This window comes from Lithobates pipiens, unplaced genomic scaffold (genome assembly GCF_037356315.1).
Source record: "Lithobates pipiens isolate NorthernLeopardFrog02 unplaced genomic scaffold, aLitPip1_a1.2 Scaffold_25, whole genome shotgun sequence".
In the NCBI taxonomy this organism is placed as follows: domain Eukaryota; kingdom Metazoa; phylum Chordata; class Amphibia; order Anura; family Ranidae; genus Lithobates; species Lithobates pipiens.
In genome coordinates, this window is record NW_027507787.1 from 554,737 (window position 1) to 574,388 (window position 19,652).

General features: G+C 40.5%; 1 protein-coding gene across 1 annotated transcript; it reads right to left on the bottom strand.

Annotated features, from left to right (window-relative positions):
- Positions 1-1,550: 1,550 nt before the first annotated feature.
- On the bottom strand, positions 1,551-19,085 carry LOC143930052 (pulmonary surfactant-associated protein D-like). The gene is made up of 5 exons (XM_077453950.1): positions 18,872-19,085; positions 17,507-17,727; positions 13,591-13,707; positions 4,620-4,703; positions 1,551-2,022 (listed from the first exon to the last, which is right to left on the bottom strand). Exons 2-5 carry the CDS (start codon positions 17,709-17,711, stop codon positions 1,637-1,639), a joined length of 792 nt encoding a protein of 263 aa, XP_077310076.1. The 5' UTR covers positions 17,712-17,727; positions 18,872-19,085; the 3' UTR covers positions 1,551-1,636.
- Between the last annotated feature and the right edge of the window lie 567 nt (positions 19,086-19,652).

Sequence of the window (19,652 nt, forward strand, 5' to 3'; positions counted from 1 at the left end):
TGACATCTTCTAGAGTTTCCTCTTTCAGATACAGTCTTTTGAATTTTTCTACTATCACCTGCTTGGACAGCCCTGTTAACTCTTCCCCACATTGCCTCATCCATTTATAGATGACCAGCCATCATCATCATTATCACCATCATCATTATCAATATCATCATCACCAGCATTATCATCATCTCAAATTAGAATTTCCACCACCACTCATCCCCATTAGCCCTATGTTGTATATTTTATACTATCGTCATTGCTCTTAGTACCAGTGCTCTAACTTACATAGTTGGACTAGGAAAACATCCTTACTGTTCTTTTCCTCCTCCCCTCCCTTTATTCTCTCCCCCCTCCCCCATCCACCTATATCCCTCTCCTTTTCCCAATCCTTTCTGTTCCCTAGATTATATTAGACAATCCATTCAGTTCTCAACTCTCCTTTTTGTGAATGTTACTTATCTTTCATCATATTTTGGGTATACAGATCATTACCACCTTGGAAAAAAAATATTTTAGTGGGATATGCCTTAATCTATGTAACATTTCTCTTTTGTGATAGCCCTTTTTGGCATCTGTATCTCGTTTTGATCTCTTAATAAAAATGTACTTAACGAAAAAGAAAAAAAGAAAAGGTAATGTGTTGGATTACTGTGCCTCCCTCATACTAAAGATGGCACCCTCTGCATGCAATTGAGATTCAGTTCTTTTTATAATGTATAGAATTCTCTTAGTTATTATGGAAATATCTGATAGCCATCTTTAACTTACCTTTTCAGCATGTTAATTTGCATTTGTTATAAATGAAAAATACTATTTTATCTTACAAGTTGTGTTAAGCCCCGTACACACGAGAGGATTTATGTCCGACAGACTTCCGAAGGAGTCCTGCCGGAGTTCTGCCGGAGTTCCGACAGAGTTCTGACGGACTTTTCGACTGAGCGGACTTGGCCACACACAATCACACCAAACTCCGACGGATTCGAACGTGATGACGTACGACTGGACTCGAATAAGGAAGTTCATAGCCAGTAGCCAATAGCTGCCCTAGCGTCGGTTTTAGTCCGTCGGAATAGCATACACACGAGCAAATTTTTCGAAGGGACCGGGTCCGGCGGAGTTCCGTCGGAAAAATTTGAAGCATGTTCCATTTTCTAAAGTCCGTCAGACTTTTGCGAATCAAAAGTCCGTTGCAGCCCACACACGATCGGATAGTCTGACGGAATCATTCCATCGGACTTTGGATGTTGAAAAGTCCGCTCGTGTGTACGCGGCATTAGAGTTCCTTTGATTAAAAAGTCCATATTTTAGATTTCAAATATACACTGTATTGCCTTTTGGAATGTGGCTATATCTTACACCAGATGTATCCATTGTGCCACCTGGTGGATACTATATAATCTAATGTCTCAATTTCCATTCCTTTTACTCAGTAAACAGTTTTTTTTTCTCTAAGTGAGTAATTTTCGTTACACTATTCTATGCTGCCAAATTCTTGAGATTTCACACTTTAAAACACTGTGTCAAATCATTTGTTTTCAAACATGTACCTATTTCTAATATTAAATTACTTAGATTTTTTTTATTTTTATTGCATACAATTATTTTAGAAGATATACATATACTTCTGCCATAATTTAAAGTAATTCTATTGATATTCACAGATAACAAGTCGCAGTAAATTGCATGGAATGTCATTCCATTTCCCATTGTCCTGGATCTCTACACAGTCTTCATTATCTTTGCTGTTATTTGGCTCTCCTAGGTTCCAGTTTGTAAATGTAATCTTCTCTCCTGTCAAGTACTTGAATATTCCTTCAACCTGTAAATCTGATATACCCAGGAAAGCTTTGATTGTCTCTCCCTTGGTTTGAAGAATCTCTTGAGCAGCACTATTTTCTGCTGCATTTCTTGGCATAGCCAAGCTTCCTCCAGCTTCTTTACATGTCTTCTGGGCATTTTCAAAATTTTCTTCAAGACCATTGGTCACAAACACTTTATCACCAGCTTGTTTACCACCATGGAAAAGGAGAACTGAAAGATTTTAAGCAAAACAGATTATGGGCTAATATATTTATTTAATAGAGATGGCCTCTGTTACTATTGGTAGGTGAAGTAAATCTTTAGATAAAGATTAGTTAACAGATAATACAGAAATATAAATAATACATATACATATAATGTTAATGATTTCAAACACCAGACTAAGCTATAAGGCTTAACCACTGCAAGATGGAAAGGAACTGCATGAAATACCATCCCTGATCCCCAGGCTGAAGGACACAATTACGCTTACAATTATGAAAATACAAATCACCTTCTCCTAAGGACATCCACTAATGATGATGAAACGCATTGGTCGGGGTTTCCATGGATGCCATTTCATGTATTTGGAGCACACGCTGCAGCGGCACTTCGTGGTTACAGGATAATTGTATTTTCATCCTAGTAATTATCATTTTTGTGTTTTTTTATTGGGGATAAACCATATTTTACCATAGAAAGCTTTCTGCTGTTTTCTCTTTAAAGCGGGGTTCCACCCTAAAGTGGAACCTCTGCTGATCGGAACCCTCCCCCCCTCCGGTGTCACAATTGGCACCTTTCAGGGGGGAGGGGGGTGTAGATACCTGTCAAAGACAGGTATTTACACCCACTTCCGGGCATAGACTCCCGTGGGAGTCTACGCCATTTCCTGTCCTGCCGCGCTGTCTGCTGGGACACACACGGGTCTCAGAGACAGCGCAGAGAATTCCTATTGTGCTGCGCGACTCGCGCATGCGCAGTAGGGAACCGGGAAGTGAAGCCGATTCGCTTCACTTCCTGATTCCCTCACCTAGAATGGTGGCGGCAGCAGCCGAGGGCCGAGCGATCGATCGGCCTCGGCATCGCTGGAACCCGGGACAGGTGAGTGTCCATTTATTAAAAGTCAGCAGCTGTAGTATTTATAGCTGCTGGCTTTTAATATTTTTTTTGGTGGAATCCCTCTTTAAGCTTATATACATACCTTATACTGCTCTGTGGGCACTTTGGATTCACCCTTAAGAACAACAAAGAAGAACTTATCTTATCTTATCTTCAAGTTGCATTATGCAATTTTTTGACAGCAACTGTCCTTAATAGTTATAAGGTACAAGTTTTCATGTAGCACAAGAATTTGGTTTTATTATGAATAGACCATAATAGCTTGTTAACACGCATCAACACATACTGGGTAGGGATGAGCTGAACACCCCCCCCCCCCCGTTCGGTTCGCACCAGAACATGCGAACAGGCAAAAAATTAGTTTGAACACCGTTAAAGTCTATGGGACACGAACATGAATAATCAAAAGTGCTCATTTTAAAGGCTTATATGCATGGTATTGTCATAAAAAGTGTTTGGGGACCTGGGTCCTGCCCCAGGGGACATGTATCAATGCAAAAAATGCAAAAGTTCATTGATAAAAAATGGCATGGGGATTTTCCCACAGGGGAACCCCAAACCAAAATGTAAAAAAAAAATGTGTGAGGGTCCCGAGCAAGATGCGGGATGAGAAGAGTGGAGGAAGAAGAAGATGGAGAAGAAGAAGTTGGAGGAACAAGAACCTTTTTGTCACTTTTTGTGGAATGGTAGGGGTACATTTATACCCCATTACCAATTCACACAGGGGGGTGAATTTTAGTGCAGGGACCAGGTCTGTTATGGATTTTGAGGGGAACCCCAATGCCATACCAGACCTGAAGGGCCTGGTATGGAATTTAGGGGGACCCCCACGCATTTCTTTTAAATTTTGGTTCGAGGTTCCCCTGTGGGGAAATCCCCCATGCCTTTTTTTATCAATGAACTTTTATCTGTATTGCGGACCGACAATTCATTGTAGCCGCGAGTAGTTTTAAATTACTTTTTTTCTTTTAGAAATGTAATTTTGCTGTCAGACTGTTCTAAACATGGGAAACATGTGCCCTTTACAGGCATACTAAAGACATCCCCCAGGTACGAAATTTAAAGGAATATTACACTTTTATTGTTTCAATTTAAGCATTATTAAAATCACGGCTCTCGAAAAAACGGCTGTTTTTAAACTTTTTTTTGCATTGATAAATGTCCCCTGGGGCAGGACCCAGGTCCCTAATCACTTTTTATGGCAATACCATGCATATAAGCCTTTAAAATTATCACTTTTGATTTCTCACATAGACTTTTAAAGGGTGTTCCGCGGCTTTCGAATTTGCCACGAACACCCAAAATTGTTCGCTGTACATGAGTTTGACTCAAACATAAAGCTCATCCCTGATACTGGGCACTCACTACAGGTTACCAAGTTGAGAGATTTGTAATATTGGGTAAATACCTATGTTTTTATTATGATTTGAAGTCTATATCTTCCAATGGAATAATTGCACTAAGGTGAGAGATTTATTTGTTTCATAAGACAGCAATAGTTAAAGACTAACTAATTTTCTAACATCAATATTATTTTACTGATTTTGAGGGCAGAGTGCAATGCCAGGATTGGGGATTTGCTATTGTGGTGGTACACTGGAAAGCAAAATTTAATTTCCCTGCTTCTTAGATCAAGAGAAATTAATAATCAAAGTAAATTGCTAAAAAAAACAAAAGCATCCATAAATCACTAGATAAGTGTTACTTACTTTTATTATATTTATTAAGGCTTGCTTGAAGCAGACGTAGCTCTCTTTCAAACACTTTCAACTGTTCCTTGACTATATCAACCTCTAATTAGAAAGACCAAAATTAAATGCATTTACAGCTATCATTTAAAGATTTAAGCTTGATATATGTTCAATAGTGTTTAGTTCAGGTCTACCATGGGTTTAAAGCAAACACAACATGTTTGAAGTTAGCAGGCCCACCTAACTTATGCACCAACTTGTACATCACCATAGCAATGAACTAATTATAAACTTTGAGCTTATATCAGCCTACCTAAAATGGTCAATCATAGGATATTTGCTATGTGCTAGCCCCTCGCTATAAAAGGCCAGGTTCCCAGTAACCATTTGTCTTATTGTTCTGTAACACTGCATACAGCTTTAAGGCATCTCCTAGCATGTAATTTAAAGGATTGTTTTTTTTTCCCCCATATTGAACTCACAGTTGCATTAAAAGAAGGACCCGCTTTGTTAAATTGTCTCCCATGGCAGTGTCCTGCTCCCCATGTCCCATTTTTATGATAACATCTTTCCTATTAGCCCCAAAAATGGGCCTGCGGTATAGAGCTTAATGAGGTTAAATTCTAAGTTCAGGTTTTGTGGCCATTAAACTGAATTCAACAATCTCCCTAGAAATCAGAACCCAGACAGACTCGCTGATGTTTAAGGCTTAGGTATGAAGTCTAGGTATAAGTCAATCCGCCAAGGGTCAGTTTGCCAAGAGTTTGGGGAATGCACATTCCCCACATGAATTGCAAACTGCAAATTCTGCTGCAAACCCTATCAAAGTCAATGGACAGATTCGCCCATCTTTAATGCTTAGGTATGAAGTCTAGGTATAGATCAATCCGCCAAGGGTCAGTTTGCCAAGAGTTTGGGGAATGCACATTCCCCACATGAATTGCAAACTGCAAATTCTGCTGCAAACCCTATCGAAGTCAATGGAAGGAGAATTTGTCTAGAGAAATTGCGGTCCCTTGTGGGGAGCCAGTCAATGCTGCGTAGCACCTGTGCCAATGCAAAAAAAAAATTAGTAATGGAAATGCTTTTTTATATGACTTTGAGGGTGACATTGAAAATCACATAATTTTTTAAAATACAGGTTTATGTAATGCCTTAAAGCTGTATATGGTGTTTGGAACAGCACGACTTTCAGCAACAATGCACTCTGGCAGCATATTTTCACCTGTAGAATTAAAAATTTTTTTATCAGCACCCCAATTCACTAATATTTGAATCATATCCATTAAAAAGGCTTTTTTTTAAGATGGTTTTAGCAGTGACAAGTGTTTTCATCAAGCTTTCATCCCGCTTAATAAAGGTAAAAAAAAAAAGGGTTTGGTAGAAATGGCCCAGCAGCAGGGCAATTTTGTATGAAGGGTGACAGTTCTCAATGCAGAGCTATCTCTTGTACTTGCCATGGCTGAATTTGTTGGCCACATTGTATGTGGCCTCACCATCATTTTATCTCACAGGACCTGCCCTCCTTCTGTTATCATCCTGTGGGCACCTCTGCCTTTCATTTTAGGCCTGCCTGTCATTGTTTTTAGTGGGTAATTTTATTTAAATTAGTGATAGGGGGAAGTGTGTGGTGCGTTTTTTAAATATAAAGTCTGTATTCATTTTTGTAGATAAACAATACAAAGCGTAACATTGGACATTACCAGTGAACATGAACATACATGCAGTAATACAGGAGTAATGTCAACATGGTGTCTACAGTCATGGGAATATAAATTAGGCAAAATGCAGTTACCAGTTACCCATGAATAAAGTTGCTCTTTACTAAAAATGGTAATGATAGAAGTGCAGAAGTGAGACTTTCCCACCTGGGCAGCCTAGTGCCACCAATAGAGGAAAGTACATGATACAGATCCTCTAGGTATCATTAGTAAAAGAGTGCTACTCCTCCAGATTAAGTATCTGTAAAAACCCAGATAGGATGTGGGCTAAGATGAATTAGTAATAGAGCATTGACAAAAAGAATAACAAACAAGAGGAAAAACAAGTAAAGCACCAGGTATGTGGTTAGGTATCAAACTCTGGCTTGTCCTTACATCAGAAAATTGTGAACACAATTAGATTTGCCAGGTGTCACAGGATCAAGGACACCACATCCCAAGCAAAAATGTGCAAAATAGGAAAATAATGGGGATTTTAAAGGTGCCAAGGTCAACACTCCACAAAAAACATGTTGATATAAGATAAAAAATCTTATTTTATCACCATTTCAAAATCTTAAAAGACAGCAACGTACATACTAAAACCATCACAAGAAGACATGTGGCTTAAGCAATGATGCAGCAACTTCAGCTCTACATGTATCGCCAAGATATGGCTTCTTAAGGAGTCTTATGGGTGCTGCAAATGATATCAGATATACAGTAAATGAGACATACAGCACAATTTATAATTAAAATACAATACAAAAAAGTATTACCCAATCAAATATAACAAAGCATAGCCATTGGTGTACATTAGATAATTTGGGAAAACTATCCTACCAGTGTGCTTAAGAGATTCAATCAATTTTAAACACTTCATGCATCAAAGCAGGGAGGACTAGTCCAGGATCATATTAGTGACCAGTGGTGGCTGGTGCTTTATATTTTTTGGGGGGGGCGGGGGGCGGCAAGCAAGACATCACCAGCCACCACCCCCACGCAGTGCCCTGAGCCCCGAGCCCACCCTTTTTAAAGCCAATCTGAGCCTTTGGCTGTAATCATGTGCTTCAAAAAAAAAAAAACATTGGAATCTATGCATCCAGCACTCTGCATGCAGATTAGAGGCTGGACGCATGGATTAGGGGGGCGGTGCTCCTGCACTGTTAGTTAGTGACCATATGAGGGTCAGGTGTAATGATTAAGTACATGCAGGGAATAAGCTGATTTATAATATGTTGCAAAGTTAGCAACGGGAGAAAAAGAGGACATAATCATTCAGCAAATTACCTTCAACACAAGGAAAAGAGAAAAGGGGCACTGGCAGTTCAAACCTGCTTGTCAGGCTGTCAAAAAGCAAGAGATTTGCCTCTTGAAGATGTATCCTCGCCACTCCTGCGGGGCGGTGGGTAAGGGAAAGGATCTTTGCAAAAAATAAATAAGTTAATCATACATTCGTAAAACCCTTCCCATAACTAAGTCAAACATCCAAAAGCTCCAGATATAATGCAGCCCCTCTTACCCAGTATATACAGACCGTCCCAGTAAGCAGGAGAGATGGACAGAGGAACAAGTACCCACTGAATGCTGGCACTGCAAGGAATACGTGTAGATAACTGCAGCAAACCTCCCATAATCAGGTGTAGCCATTTATCACCTGCATGTTTAAAAACAGCTCTTACCAAAATTGTCCCAGGATATGGACACCCAGAACAGCCACTGCGCATGCGCCACCCATGCTGCAGTGGAAGTAACACCCTGCGCATGCTCGAGAGGCGTCTGTTCCATATTTGAAGTTCCCGCCTATCCACCGTCGAGCGGTGTTAGCGGTCAAATGCAACCACTGGATCAGGACATCTCTGGCCTGATCTTTGGCCCAGTGATCCATAGCAAGAAAACAAATTCAAATTCCCAAAATGTACTGTAAGATAGATCAGACGCTACTCTGGCCAACAGAGACAGATCCTTGAAATCATGGAGAAATATTGGTATCTTCTGCTAGTGGACGATATTGTATCCAAATATGTGCATATCTATCCAGAGATCACATATAGGAGATCACAGTCTCTCAAGGACCACAGCCACCATTCAGTCAAAAGTAGAGTGAGCACCAAGGTCCCAGGAATAGCCCCCTGTGGCAGATTTAATTACTGTGGCTTTATCCTTAAGGCACAGAAGATCACTCTGCCTAATGAACAAACCTTTAGACTCCAGTTATTTGCTGATTGTCAATCAATCTGTGTAGTTTATTATATGGAATGTGACTTTGGAGCCTTCTATATTAGCAAAACCAAAAGAGCATTCTTCCACAGAAGAATGCTCTAGGTTCTAGCCTCTTCCTTAGGGTGGGGGCATCACTTTGTTTGGCCCTTTGCTGGGCCTCTATGCTCTGAATACATTCTGGACTCCCTGAGGTTGTGGTGGTGATGCCAGACGCCAGCAGGATCGGAGGGGAATTCAAAGGGTAGTTAAGGGTGGCCACGCCGCAGTTTTGCTTGTGGGACTGATCCCTAGCTGGCACAGTGACCTGGGATGGGGTAAAAGCTGTTTTTAAACATGCAGGTGATAGATGGGCACTTATGGGAAGTTTGTTGCAGTTATCTACCCTTATTCCTTGCAGTGCCAGCATTCAGAGGGTACTTGTTTTTCTGTCCATCTCTCCTGCTTACTGTAACGGTCTGTATTTACTAGGGAAGAGGGGCTGCATTATATCTGGAGTCTTTAGATGTCTGACTTAGTTATGGGAAGGGTTTTACAAATGAATGATTCATTCACTTATTTTTTGCAAAGGTATAACCTAAGTGGGGATAGGCTTCCTTTCCCTTACACCCCTCCCGTCCTGTACCACCTCATAGTAGTGGCGAGCATACATCTTCAAGAGGCATGCTTTTGTGAAAGCATGACAAACAAGGTTGAGTTCTGGCAGTGCCCCTTTTTCTCTTCTTGTGTTTAAGGTAAAATGATAAATGTTTTTTTTTACTGTTGCAAATTTTGAAACATATTGAAATTCAGCTTATTCCCTGCAGGTTCTTAACCTCCCTGGCGGTACGATTATTTCGGATTTTAGGTGCTAAAAGCGGTACCATTATTTTGCATGAAAATTTGGCGTTTTATATTGTAGTCCTGCAATTCTTAGGAATAACTCTCTTAAATCTGTCCAAACCAGAGTCTAGCAGACATCCCAGGTATGATAAAGTTTGAAAAATTAAATCATAAATTATAATATAATAAATAATTATAAATAATTGTACCAAATAATAATATAACAATAATAAAAATTATTCAATAATGTAATCAAATCAAAAACACTGAAATTTGCTCAGTTGCAGAATTGTCACTGTCATTACTTTTCAGTATTTGATGACGGATCTCCCCACAAATCGCTATCGCTCAATTCTGCGAGTGATTCTAATTTATTATCGCTGTTTTCTAGCTGGTCTAAAATCATTTTTGATGTACAGTGACAGTTTTGGTTGCTATGGGCAATCTCCAGTTTCCAGGCATAAAGAACAGTTTTTATTATATAAAACTGCATGCAGGACACTGGGCAGACCACTAGGGACAACGGGGATGTGAAATAATTACATACAGCAATGTAATCTGTAAGATTACATTATACTGTATGTTTACTGTTTGTTTCACTTTTTGAATTTGGCGCCGATCTCCGTGCCCGTGCGTCGCAACGCTCGCAGGGCACGGAGATCGGCGATGTAATGCATCAAGCGAGACACGGCTCGCTCGTACAGCGGGGAGACAACGCTGGTTTCGAGGGAGAAGGTAAGTAAACCTCCTCCTGGATCCAGCGATGCAGTCCCGAGTCTGACTCGGGGATACCGCTCTTGGTATAAAAAATCCACCCCGAGTCAGACTCGGGAATACCGTCAGGGGGGTTAATCATGGCACCCGTCCCTCATTTGATCCTGGACTAGTCCTCCCTGCTTTGATACATGACGTGTTTAAAAATGATCTAATGTACACCAAAGGCTATGTTTTGTTATATTTGATTGGGTAATGCTATTTTGTATTGTATTTTAAATATGAATTGTATGTCTCATTTATATCTGATAGCGTTTGCAGCACTCATAAAGCCGCGTACACACGATTAAACAATCCGGTGGAAAAGTCCGGCGGACTTGTCCGCCCGTGTGTGGGCTCCAGCGGACTTTTTTTACCCAAAAGTCCGGCGGACTAAGATTGTAGTTTTGCACATCAATCTGTCCGCCGGACTCGCATTTCTGTGGACAATACGTCCGTGTGTGCTAGTCCGCCGTACTTTTGAAATGAACGGACTTTTCCCACCCCGGAGAAAAGTCCGCTCATTTTGAGAGTGGCTCCAGGAAGCTAGGACCAGCGAAGGAGGCGTCGCTGACCCCGCCACCTGGTATGGACATAAAGGGGAATCCCTACGCCGAAAAAACGTTGTGGGGTCCCCCCCAGAGTCCATATCAGATCCTTATCCGAGCATGCTACCCAGATGGCCAGGAAAGGGGGTGGGGACGAGCGAGCACTCCCCCCGAGCCATACCAGGCCGCGTTCCCTCAACATAGGGGGGTGCCTTGGGGAAGGGGGGCCCCACCCCAAAGCACCTTGTCCCCATGTTGATGAGGACAAGGGCCTCTTCCCGACAACCCTGGCTGTTGGTTGTCGGGTTCTGCGGGCGGGGGGCTTATCGGAATCTTGGAGCCCCCTTTAATAAAGGGGCCCCTGGATACTGACCCCCCCAACCTATGTGAATGAGTATGGGGTACAATGTACCCCTACCCATTTACCTGTGAAAAAAATGTAAAAAAAAACACAACACACAAGGGTTAAAATAGTTTATTGCACAGCTCCGGGGGTCTTCTTCCATCTTCAGGGTTCTTCTCGCCGGACTCCTCCGCTATCTTCTGCTAGCTCTTTTACTAGCGGAGGAGCCCAGCTTTCTTCTTTGCTGCTGTCGCCCTTTTCTTCCGACATCGGGGGTCTTGTCCCCCTCTTCGGTTCTTCTTGCCGACCCACCGCGCCTTGTTCTTCTCTTCTTCTCTTCTTGAGCTGTTGCCTCATCGCTGTCTCCGGTCACAATGACAGACACGCGGCGTGTGGCGACTTATATAGGGACATCGCCGGATGATGTCCCCACCCATTACGATGTCACAGTCCCAGCATCCTCTGGTATGGCTCAGAAGGTGGGGGGTACTCGCTCGTCCCCACCCCCTTTCCTGGCTGGTCGGGTAGCGTGCTCAGATAAGGGTCTGATATGGATTCTGGGGGGGACCCCCACATCATTTTTTCGGCGTAGGGATTCCCCTTTAAGTCCATAGCAGGTGGCGGGGCCAGCGACGTTTCCTTCACTGGTCCCGGGTACCTGGAGCCGCGCTCAAAATGAGCGGACTTTCCTCTGTGTGTGTGGGCAAGTCCGTTCATTTCAAAAGTACGGCGGATAGTCTGGCGGACTATACGGCGGATAGTCCGCCGGACCTAGTCTGCTGAAAAAGTCCTGTGTGTGGGCAGGTCCGCTCGTTCAGACAGTCCAGCCGTTTGTCCGCCAGACTAAGTCCGCCGGATAGTCTGATCGTGTGTACGCGGCATAAGACTCCTGCGGAAGCCATATCTTGAGGAAACATGTGGAGCTGAGGTTTCATTACTCAAGCCACACGTCTTCTTCTTGTGGTGGTTTTATTAAAATTTATTTTTTTAATCATATATCAACATGTGTTTTTGTGGAGTATTGACCTTGGCACTTTTAAAATCCCCATTATTTTCCAACTTTGTAAACACAATTAGTATATGATATCATAACTAGATTTTCGGTCTATCATTGTACTTGGGGTGATTGTAGCCATATTGTAGCCAACTATCACCCCCTCCAGTCTATAGCTTTCCCTCCGTCTTATCTCACATGCTGATAGCTTTATTGATTTGTATGTGTATATTGGTATGTATTTGTTTTCTTTATCCTTTCCCTCAGAGATTTTAATATTTTTTTTTGTTTTGTTTTAACATTTTATCTTCTGCTAAAACTTTTGTGAATCATGTACTGCTTGGACCTTGAAGAAGGGGACACCCTGTAAGCTCATCCATAAAAAATGATATGTTAGTGCAAATAAAAAAAGTATCACAGACAGTACTCAATTTTCTCAGTCTACCATTGGAATTAGCGAGGTCTGCCTTGGCATATTATTCTGTGTATTTGTTTGATGTCATGATCAAGATCAGAGATAACTCTTCGATAGATAGTGTACTTTCCATGGAAAGCTTCTTTCTGACAAAGAAGTGCTTGATGGGTCCAAAAACTCTTTACTATGTCATATAATTTAATTTTATACATCTGAGTTTTTAGCTCTTTCTTTATAGTTGAAATGGTTGGGTCCACCCAGGTGGTCCAAGTTTTGAGAATAACTGCAATCCGTCAGTAAACAGAGATGGATCCACTGGGGAAGTTGGCCAAAAGAACTTGATGGAATATCCTGGCTGTAATCAAAGAGACATAAAAATGGGTCCAGTTGGAGTACTTATGTTTGTCACCCCAAAAATTCATAACTTGGTTCCAGAAGGTGGAAATGTTATGACAATTCCAGAAACTATGAGCTAAGTTTGAAGGAGAAAGACCACACCAGGAGAAATTTGATGAATGAGGGTTGTCATTGTCAATAAGGAAAGGTTCTTTTGTTGCACATTATTTACTTCACAGCAGTGTGTTGTGAACAAAGAATGGCACCTCAGTCACAGCAGCTCTGCATCTGCTTTTAGGCCTGTCACTGTGATTTGGGGGAGAGGGGGGTGGCTAACATTAATTTTAATGTATTCAAATGTGACAAATTAACTGCATAACTATCCACAACCACTACAGCCTGTATGCACACCTACACGTGTGATGTCAATATCATGTGACCTGGCTAGCTCTGAGAACAAGTAAATGTTTTCTCCATCATAAAAAACACAACTGAGCATGTGCAGGTCGGCTACCCTGCCTGTGTTAGCTGGCCTTCCCTAGACAGTGTAGGTGGGGGAGGAGCTATGCATACAGCATAAAACAGCCTTTTACACAATGCAGAGGATTAACCCCTTAAGTTCCACAGTGAGTATAACAAGCATGCTATTCTGCATATACATATTGATTTTATTGTTGTGGGTTTAGTAACACTTTAAGGAAAGATGTATGTGTGCAGTGGATAGCATGAAGTGACTTTAGGGGCCAGTTATTCCATCAGGCACCTAAATTACTTCATTAAGATATTTTATTTGATAAGCACAGTTAATAGATTGAAAATTATATAGGATAAACTGATCCTTCCCCATTATTATCTTACCTGATGTCGCACTTACACCTTGCTCTCCTTTTTGTCCAATTGAACCTTTGTCACCTTTTGCTCCTGGTGGACCAATCTTTCCTGGAGGTCCCTGACTGCCCCGAGATCCTTGTTGTCCTTTGTGAAGGAATTCACACAAAAGTTATTTATAACTGTATAAATTGTGTAAATACACTCTGAATTATGCAATATCAAATTTGGCTGACATTTACAAATTTTTTGAATTCCTAAAGAACAACCCAGAATGCTGAAAAGTGAGTACTGCCTTAGTAGTATATCGTCATCCCATTGTTTTATTTTCATCAACTACAAAGCATGAGTTGTACCTACAAATGAAATTACAGTAACACTAATTAATTACTAAAAATAAGTGCAAAGAAAAGTTTCCTGCATGTTCCTAAAATTAGACATGAACATATGTAAGATCCAATCTGTACTGGATGCTGTGATTATCACCGATATCCATTACTTTTGGGCAACCTGCTGGGCATATGTAGATTTTAGTTTTTTTCCAGCATGATAACATGTTTATTGGCAATATTGTGTTATTTTTAGCAATTATATTTTTGTGGTGTGTGTATTTATGTATAGGTGTGTTTTATGTATTTCAATTTTACTGGCAGTTACATAAATATGTAAGTAATAGTAGATTATAATAAAGGCTGAACAAGTGGCTACCCGATGCCCCAGACTCTAGGAGAGCTCATGAGGTTCCTAGACAAGTTCTATACTTAGTGCTCCTCATAGTAGACTTTAGCTTTGCAAGTCTTTAGACTTTTTGTTTTAGAAACTCATCAGCAATGGCAATCATTTTATTGCTATCAGTAAAGCTTTCCTTTGAGATTAATATATAGTAATGCACAATATGAGGCAAGAGAAGAGGCAGTGCATCAGTAGTGATGTCAATGATGGTCTCGACAATGGGAACAGAGGCTGGAGAGGGGCAAGAATCTTCTGTCAAATAGTACAACACATTTCAAAGCAGTCAGCTTCTTTGTCAAAGATTTAACATCACTTCCAGTCCATGGCTTGGCGCTGATATCTCATCCAGTCCCCTCTGTGTGCACAGGGTGGCCATCAATTTGGATGGATTCTCCCCGCTGCTACATCACTTACCTCGAATCGGTTCTGTGTATTTACTAATCCCAGGATCTTTATCACCGCCAGGAGCTGTAATGCACATTGTGTTGTAACGGTTTGGTGGAACCAGGAACTTCCATGTATGCATCATAATGCTTGTCATTTATGCTCTTGATTGCACTGAGGTGTTGTTATCATCACTGATTTTACTAAATAAAACTATTTTAATCTTCTCTTTGGACTAGAGTTACATAGTTACATAGTAGATGAAGTTGAAAAAAGACACAAGTCCATCAAGTTCAACCTATCTGTGTGATATGATATGTCATGCGATCTGTCAGTATGACATTGTATATCCCTGTATGTTGTGGTCGTTCAGGTGATTATCTAATAGTTTCTTGAAACTATCAATGCCCCTCGCTGAGACCACTGCCTGTGGAAGGGAATTCCACATCCTTGCCGCTCTTACAGTAAAGAACCCTCTATGTAGTTTAAGGTTAAACTTATTTTCTTCTCATTTTAATGAGTGGCCACGAGTCTTGTTAAACTCCTTTTTAGTTGATTCATCCCTGTATGTACAATTAACTATACAACTCTGAAGGGTTTACCTACAGAACTTTAGTGTGCTGGCTCGTCTCTTTTTGCCAAATTAGTCTTCCACAATGGATTGCTAGCAGCGCAACATTTGTGTAATTGCACTTGCTAAAGTGTTAGCGCCTGTCACTTGTGTTTCTAATGCACAAAATGAACCTTCCCTTTACTGCAAAGCATTTCTTTGATATTATCCACCACCATCATATAAATATTTTCCAAATATTCAACTGCATAGGATTTAAGAAACAACGCACAAATCTGTACACTAATTCTGTTGCATGTTTCAATTAAAGTGACAGGGGGCCCATGAATTAAAGATAACCCTGGGCCCTCAGTACCTTTAACTCAAAAAACAAATTCAATGAAATACATAGAGTCTGGGGCTTCTGGAACATCCCATGTTGGGGTTTTGGTTTCTGTACAGTAACTAACAACTAACCTATGTTATTCAGTGGTAAAATTTGGATGTTTGATGAGGCCAGAGCTAGAAGGTATTGATGTCTAGTATTGGATTTTTTAATTGTGTTTTTTTATTATCCTTTTTTGATATATATTTAGTACCAGTTAAAATGCAAATTATTAACTCTTTTACATGTTTTACTAAAGGAGGGAGCTGAGAATCTTCATACAATAAATTGTGTAAATATTTACTTAATTATCCAATCGGATGAAAAACATATTCCTGTTTACTTATGCCCTCTGCACATGATTGAGTAAATTAGGAGAAGTGCATGTAAACCCTAAAAATCTAATTTTAATTATGTTTGGTATTATACATACCGTATATACTCGAGTATAGGCCGACCCGAATATAAGCCGAGGCCCCCAATTTACCCCCAAAAAAACTGGCAAACTTATTGACTCGTGTATAAGCCGAGGGTGAGACATGCCTGTCCATCCCTGTGTGTGTGTCCGTCCATCCCTGTGTGTCCGTCCATCCCTGTGTGTCCGTCCATCCCTGTGTGTCCGTCCATCCATCCCTGTGTGTGTGTGTGTCCATCCATCCATCCATCCCTGTGTGTGTGTGTGTCTCCATCCATCCATCCATCCATCCCTGTGTGTGTGTGTCTCCATCCATCCATCCATCCATCCCTGTGTGTGTGTGTCTCCATCCATCCATCCATCCATCCCTGTGTGTGTGTGTGTCTCCATCCATCCATCCATCCGTGTGTGTGTGTCTCCATCCGTGTGTGTGTGTGTGTGTGTGTGTGTGTGTGTGTGTGTGTGTGTGTGTGTGTGTGTGTGTGTGTGTGTGTCCAGCCTACCTGTGTCCCGAGCCTTTGTCCCGAGCCTCCGTCCCGTGTCGTGCCTTGCCTTCGTCCCGTCCCGTCCCGTGCCGTGCCTTGCCTTGCCTCCGTCCCGTGCCCTCTTCGTCGGCGGCCATTGTAAAATTCAAAAGCCGCGCCTCCTCCTTCGCCTGTGATAGGCGGAACACTGAATTTCCCAGCAGCCTGTGTTCCGCCTATCACGGACGTCGTATCATCCTCGTCCGTAGTACGAGGATGAGCGGATGCCCGTGATAGGCGGAACACAGGCTGCTGGGAAATTCAGTGTTCCGCCTATCACAGGCGAAGGCGGAGCCGGAGGCGCGGCTTTTGAATCAGAATGGCCGCTGCCTGTCTGCTCGACACGCTGATCGAGCGGGCAGACAGCGATGACTCGAGTATAAGCCGAGGGGGGCACTTTCAGCCTCAAAAAAGAGGCTGAAAATCTCGGCTTATACTCGAGTATATACGGTAACAATATATTGTATATTTTTCAGTTATTTGTGCTCACTGTTTGAAAAAAAAATTGAAATTATTAATAAGGTTAAAACTCTTTTGCGTTTTTACAATAAATCATCATACAATAAATTGTGCGAATATTTACTTTAATTATCCAATCAGCTGAAAAAACATATTCCTGTTTACTGATTCCCTAAACATATTCCTGTGAAAATGCACACAATTCGTTTTATTAAAATTGTAATTCCTTTAATAACTTTATAAAAAAAAGTGTGTAATACAAAAAGATAAGGCTAGTGGCTTCAATACTGGGTGAAAGGCATTTCTTTTTTTATAAATGCAGACTTCATGCGTAAGAAAGCATCTGCGGTAGTGAGATTTTTGTGCTGATCTGTGCTATTATTTGTTCCTCTTCCTACGCCTTATTTACTGTGTGCAGTAAATCATACAATTTTACTTGTGTGTTTTTAGAAAATCATTGACTTATTGAAAAAAACTGTACTTTGGATCAACAATACCTTTGTCCCCCTTTTCACCCTTTGGTCCTTCTTTACCATCTCTCCCATCTCTGCCAGGTAATCCAGCGGACCTTTGTGAACTGCATGAGATAACTGCGCAAGTATTGGTAAATTCTTCACATTTCCCATTATCAGTTGAAGTGGTGGTAAAGGCCTTTATAGAACTCCCAAGTAATAAAATATTTAAAATCTTTAAAATATACATTGTTCAAGCTTTCACCCTGAAAACAAATACATTATTACTTAAAAACTGGCATTAATATATTTTATGAGTTCAGTAGTGCATCTTTTTAGTATAACACTGGCCCTATTTCGAGTTAGCAAAAGGTAAACAAAACACGTTTGGCCCACACTCATAATGTTGTCTAGATTTCTATCTACAACTTTATCTATCTATCTATCTATCTATCTATCTATCTATCTATCTATCTATCTATCTATCTATCTATCTTCAGAATATATGGCTCAGGCAGAACTTGGATGCTAGAGTGAACTTCTTGCTGGCACGTTGTCAGACTCCTTTGTAACCATTAAGTCTGGGAACCTCTAATATGCAAATATCGACTTTGGTTCCTGAAATCATGCTTGGTCCCTCTCACCGCCCATTACCTCAGTATAGGTTCATCCCTATGATGGACATCCTACCTGATGAATAAGATAAGTGCAGATAATGGGAGAAGCAGGGCCAAGCACGGTTTGGAACTGAAGTTGTTATTTGCATGATGTCTGGGCCTCAGACCTCCTGGGATATATAAGATAAGGGAATTTTCACTGACTTATCTTTCATCTTTACAGTCTGCCACTGAGACATCTATGAATTAATTTAAAAGCATAATCCTAATATAATCAAATATGCATACTGCCAAAGACACATGACAAATATCTGTTATAAAAAATATATATATATATATATTTTAGACCAATTCAAGGGACAGTTTTCAAACAATCATCAAACAATGCTATATACAATCTTTACATTTTATAAGTTCACAATAGTATCTTAATATATATAAATGCCTAGTGTGCAGTGAATTACTTCTTTACTACTTAAAGTATTTTCAAAATTGCGAATGAGATGAAAAAAAAAAATAATAATAACTTCCTTCCACTGTAATAAACAATCATATTGACATTTCAGAAGGAATTTAATATCATTTGTAGACAGATTATTTAGAGCTCTCTAGCATGCACTGTTACTGTAGATAGGACCTCTAACACTCTTTAGCAACATTCAACATAAGGTACAGTTATGTAATGCTTCATATAAGTACTTTTTGCTGAGTAAAAATAAATACTTTTATCTTATTTTAGACTACAGAAAAAAGGGAAGAGTCAAAGTGTTGTAGAAATTGCTCATGTACTTACCAGGAAGCAGCATATGTTGACAAGATAGAATCCTTTTACTTTTGCATTACCTCGGATGCTTTCATTTTTTTTTTTCATAAATTACTGTTTAGTTCCTTAATTTTAAGCATATTTTTACACGTTAAATGTTAAGCATTGTAATGTTCTACTTGTCTTTATTCTACCTGTTTTAATGGTGGGTAAAAAAGATTAGTTGCTACAATGTATTAGCAACAAAAAAAAAAATGTTCCCTATAAGCATGTATATTTGCACATTCAAATTTGAACAAAGTTATGCAACTGAACTTTGCCTTTTAGTACTTTGGTTTGGCTAATGTTCAAACTGATTGTTTTTCAAAATTATTTGAACATTTACAATCAGTTTTTAAGAGATTGAGTTTTTTATTATGAATACCTTTTTATTGTTTCAAGATTTTAGATGGCAAGATTTAAGTGTCAAGAGTCAGACCTTAAAGTGGTTGTATAGTCAAATTGGGGACTTTTACCTACAGGAAAGCCTATAATAAGGCTTACCTGTAGGTAAAAAAAAAATATTCCCCTCGCAATGGGCCGCTAACTGCAGTGGCGCATGCGCACAGGGGATTCCCGGCTGGAAGCCCGGCAGACGTCGGACGCTGCCAGAGAGAAATCGATATCGAGGCTCTCGTCACTCACAGTCCCGGAGCCGCGATACCCGGAAAAAACGCAGAGGGAGTTGACATGTTCGGATCGGGACAGATGTCGGGGCCTCGTTCTAAGTATTTCATAATGAGCTAGTATGCTGTGCATACTAGCTCATTAT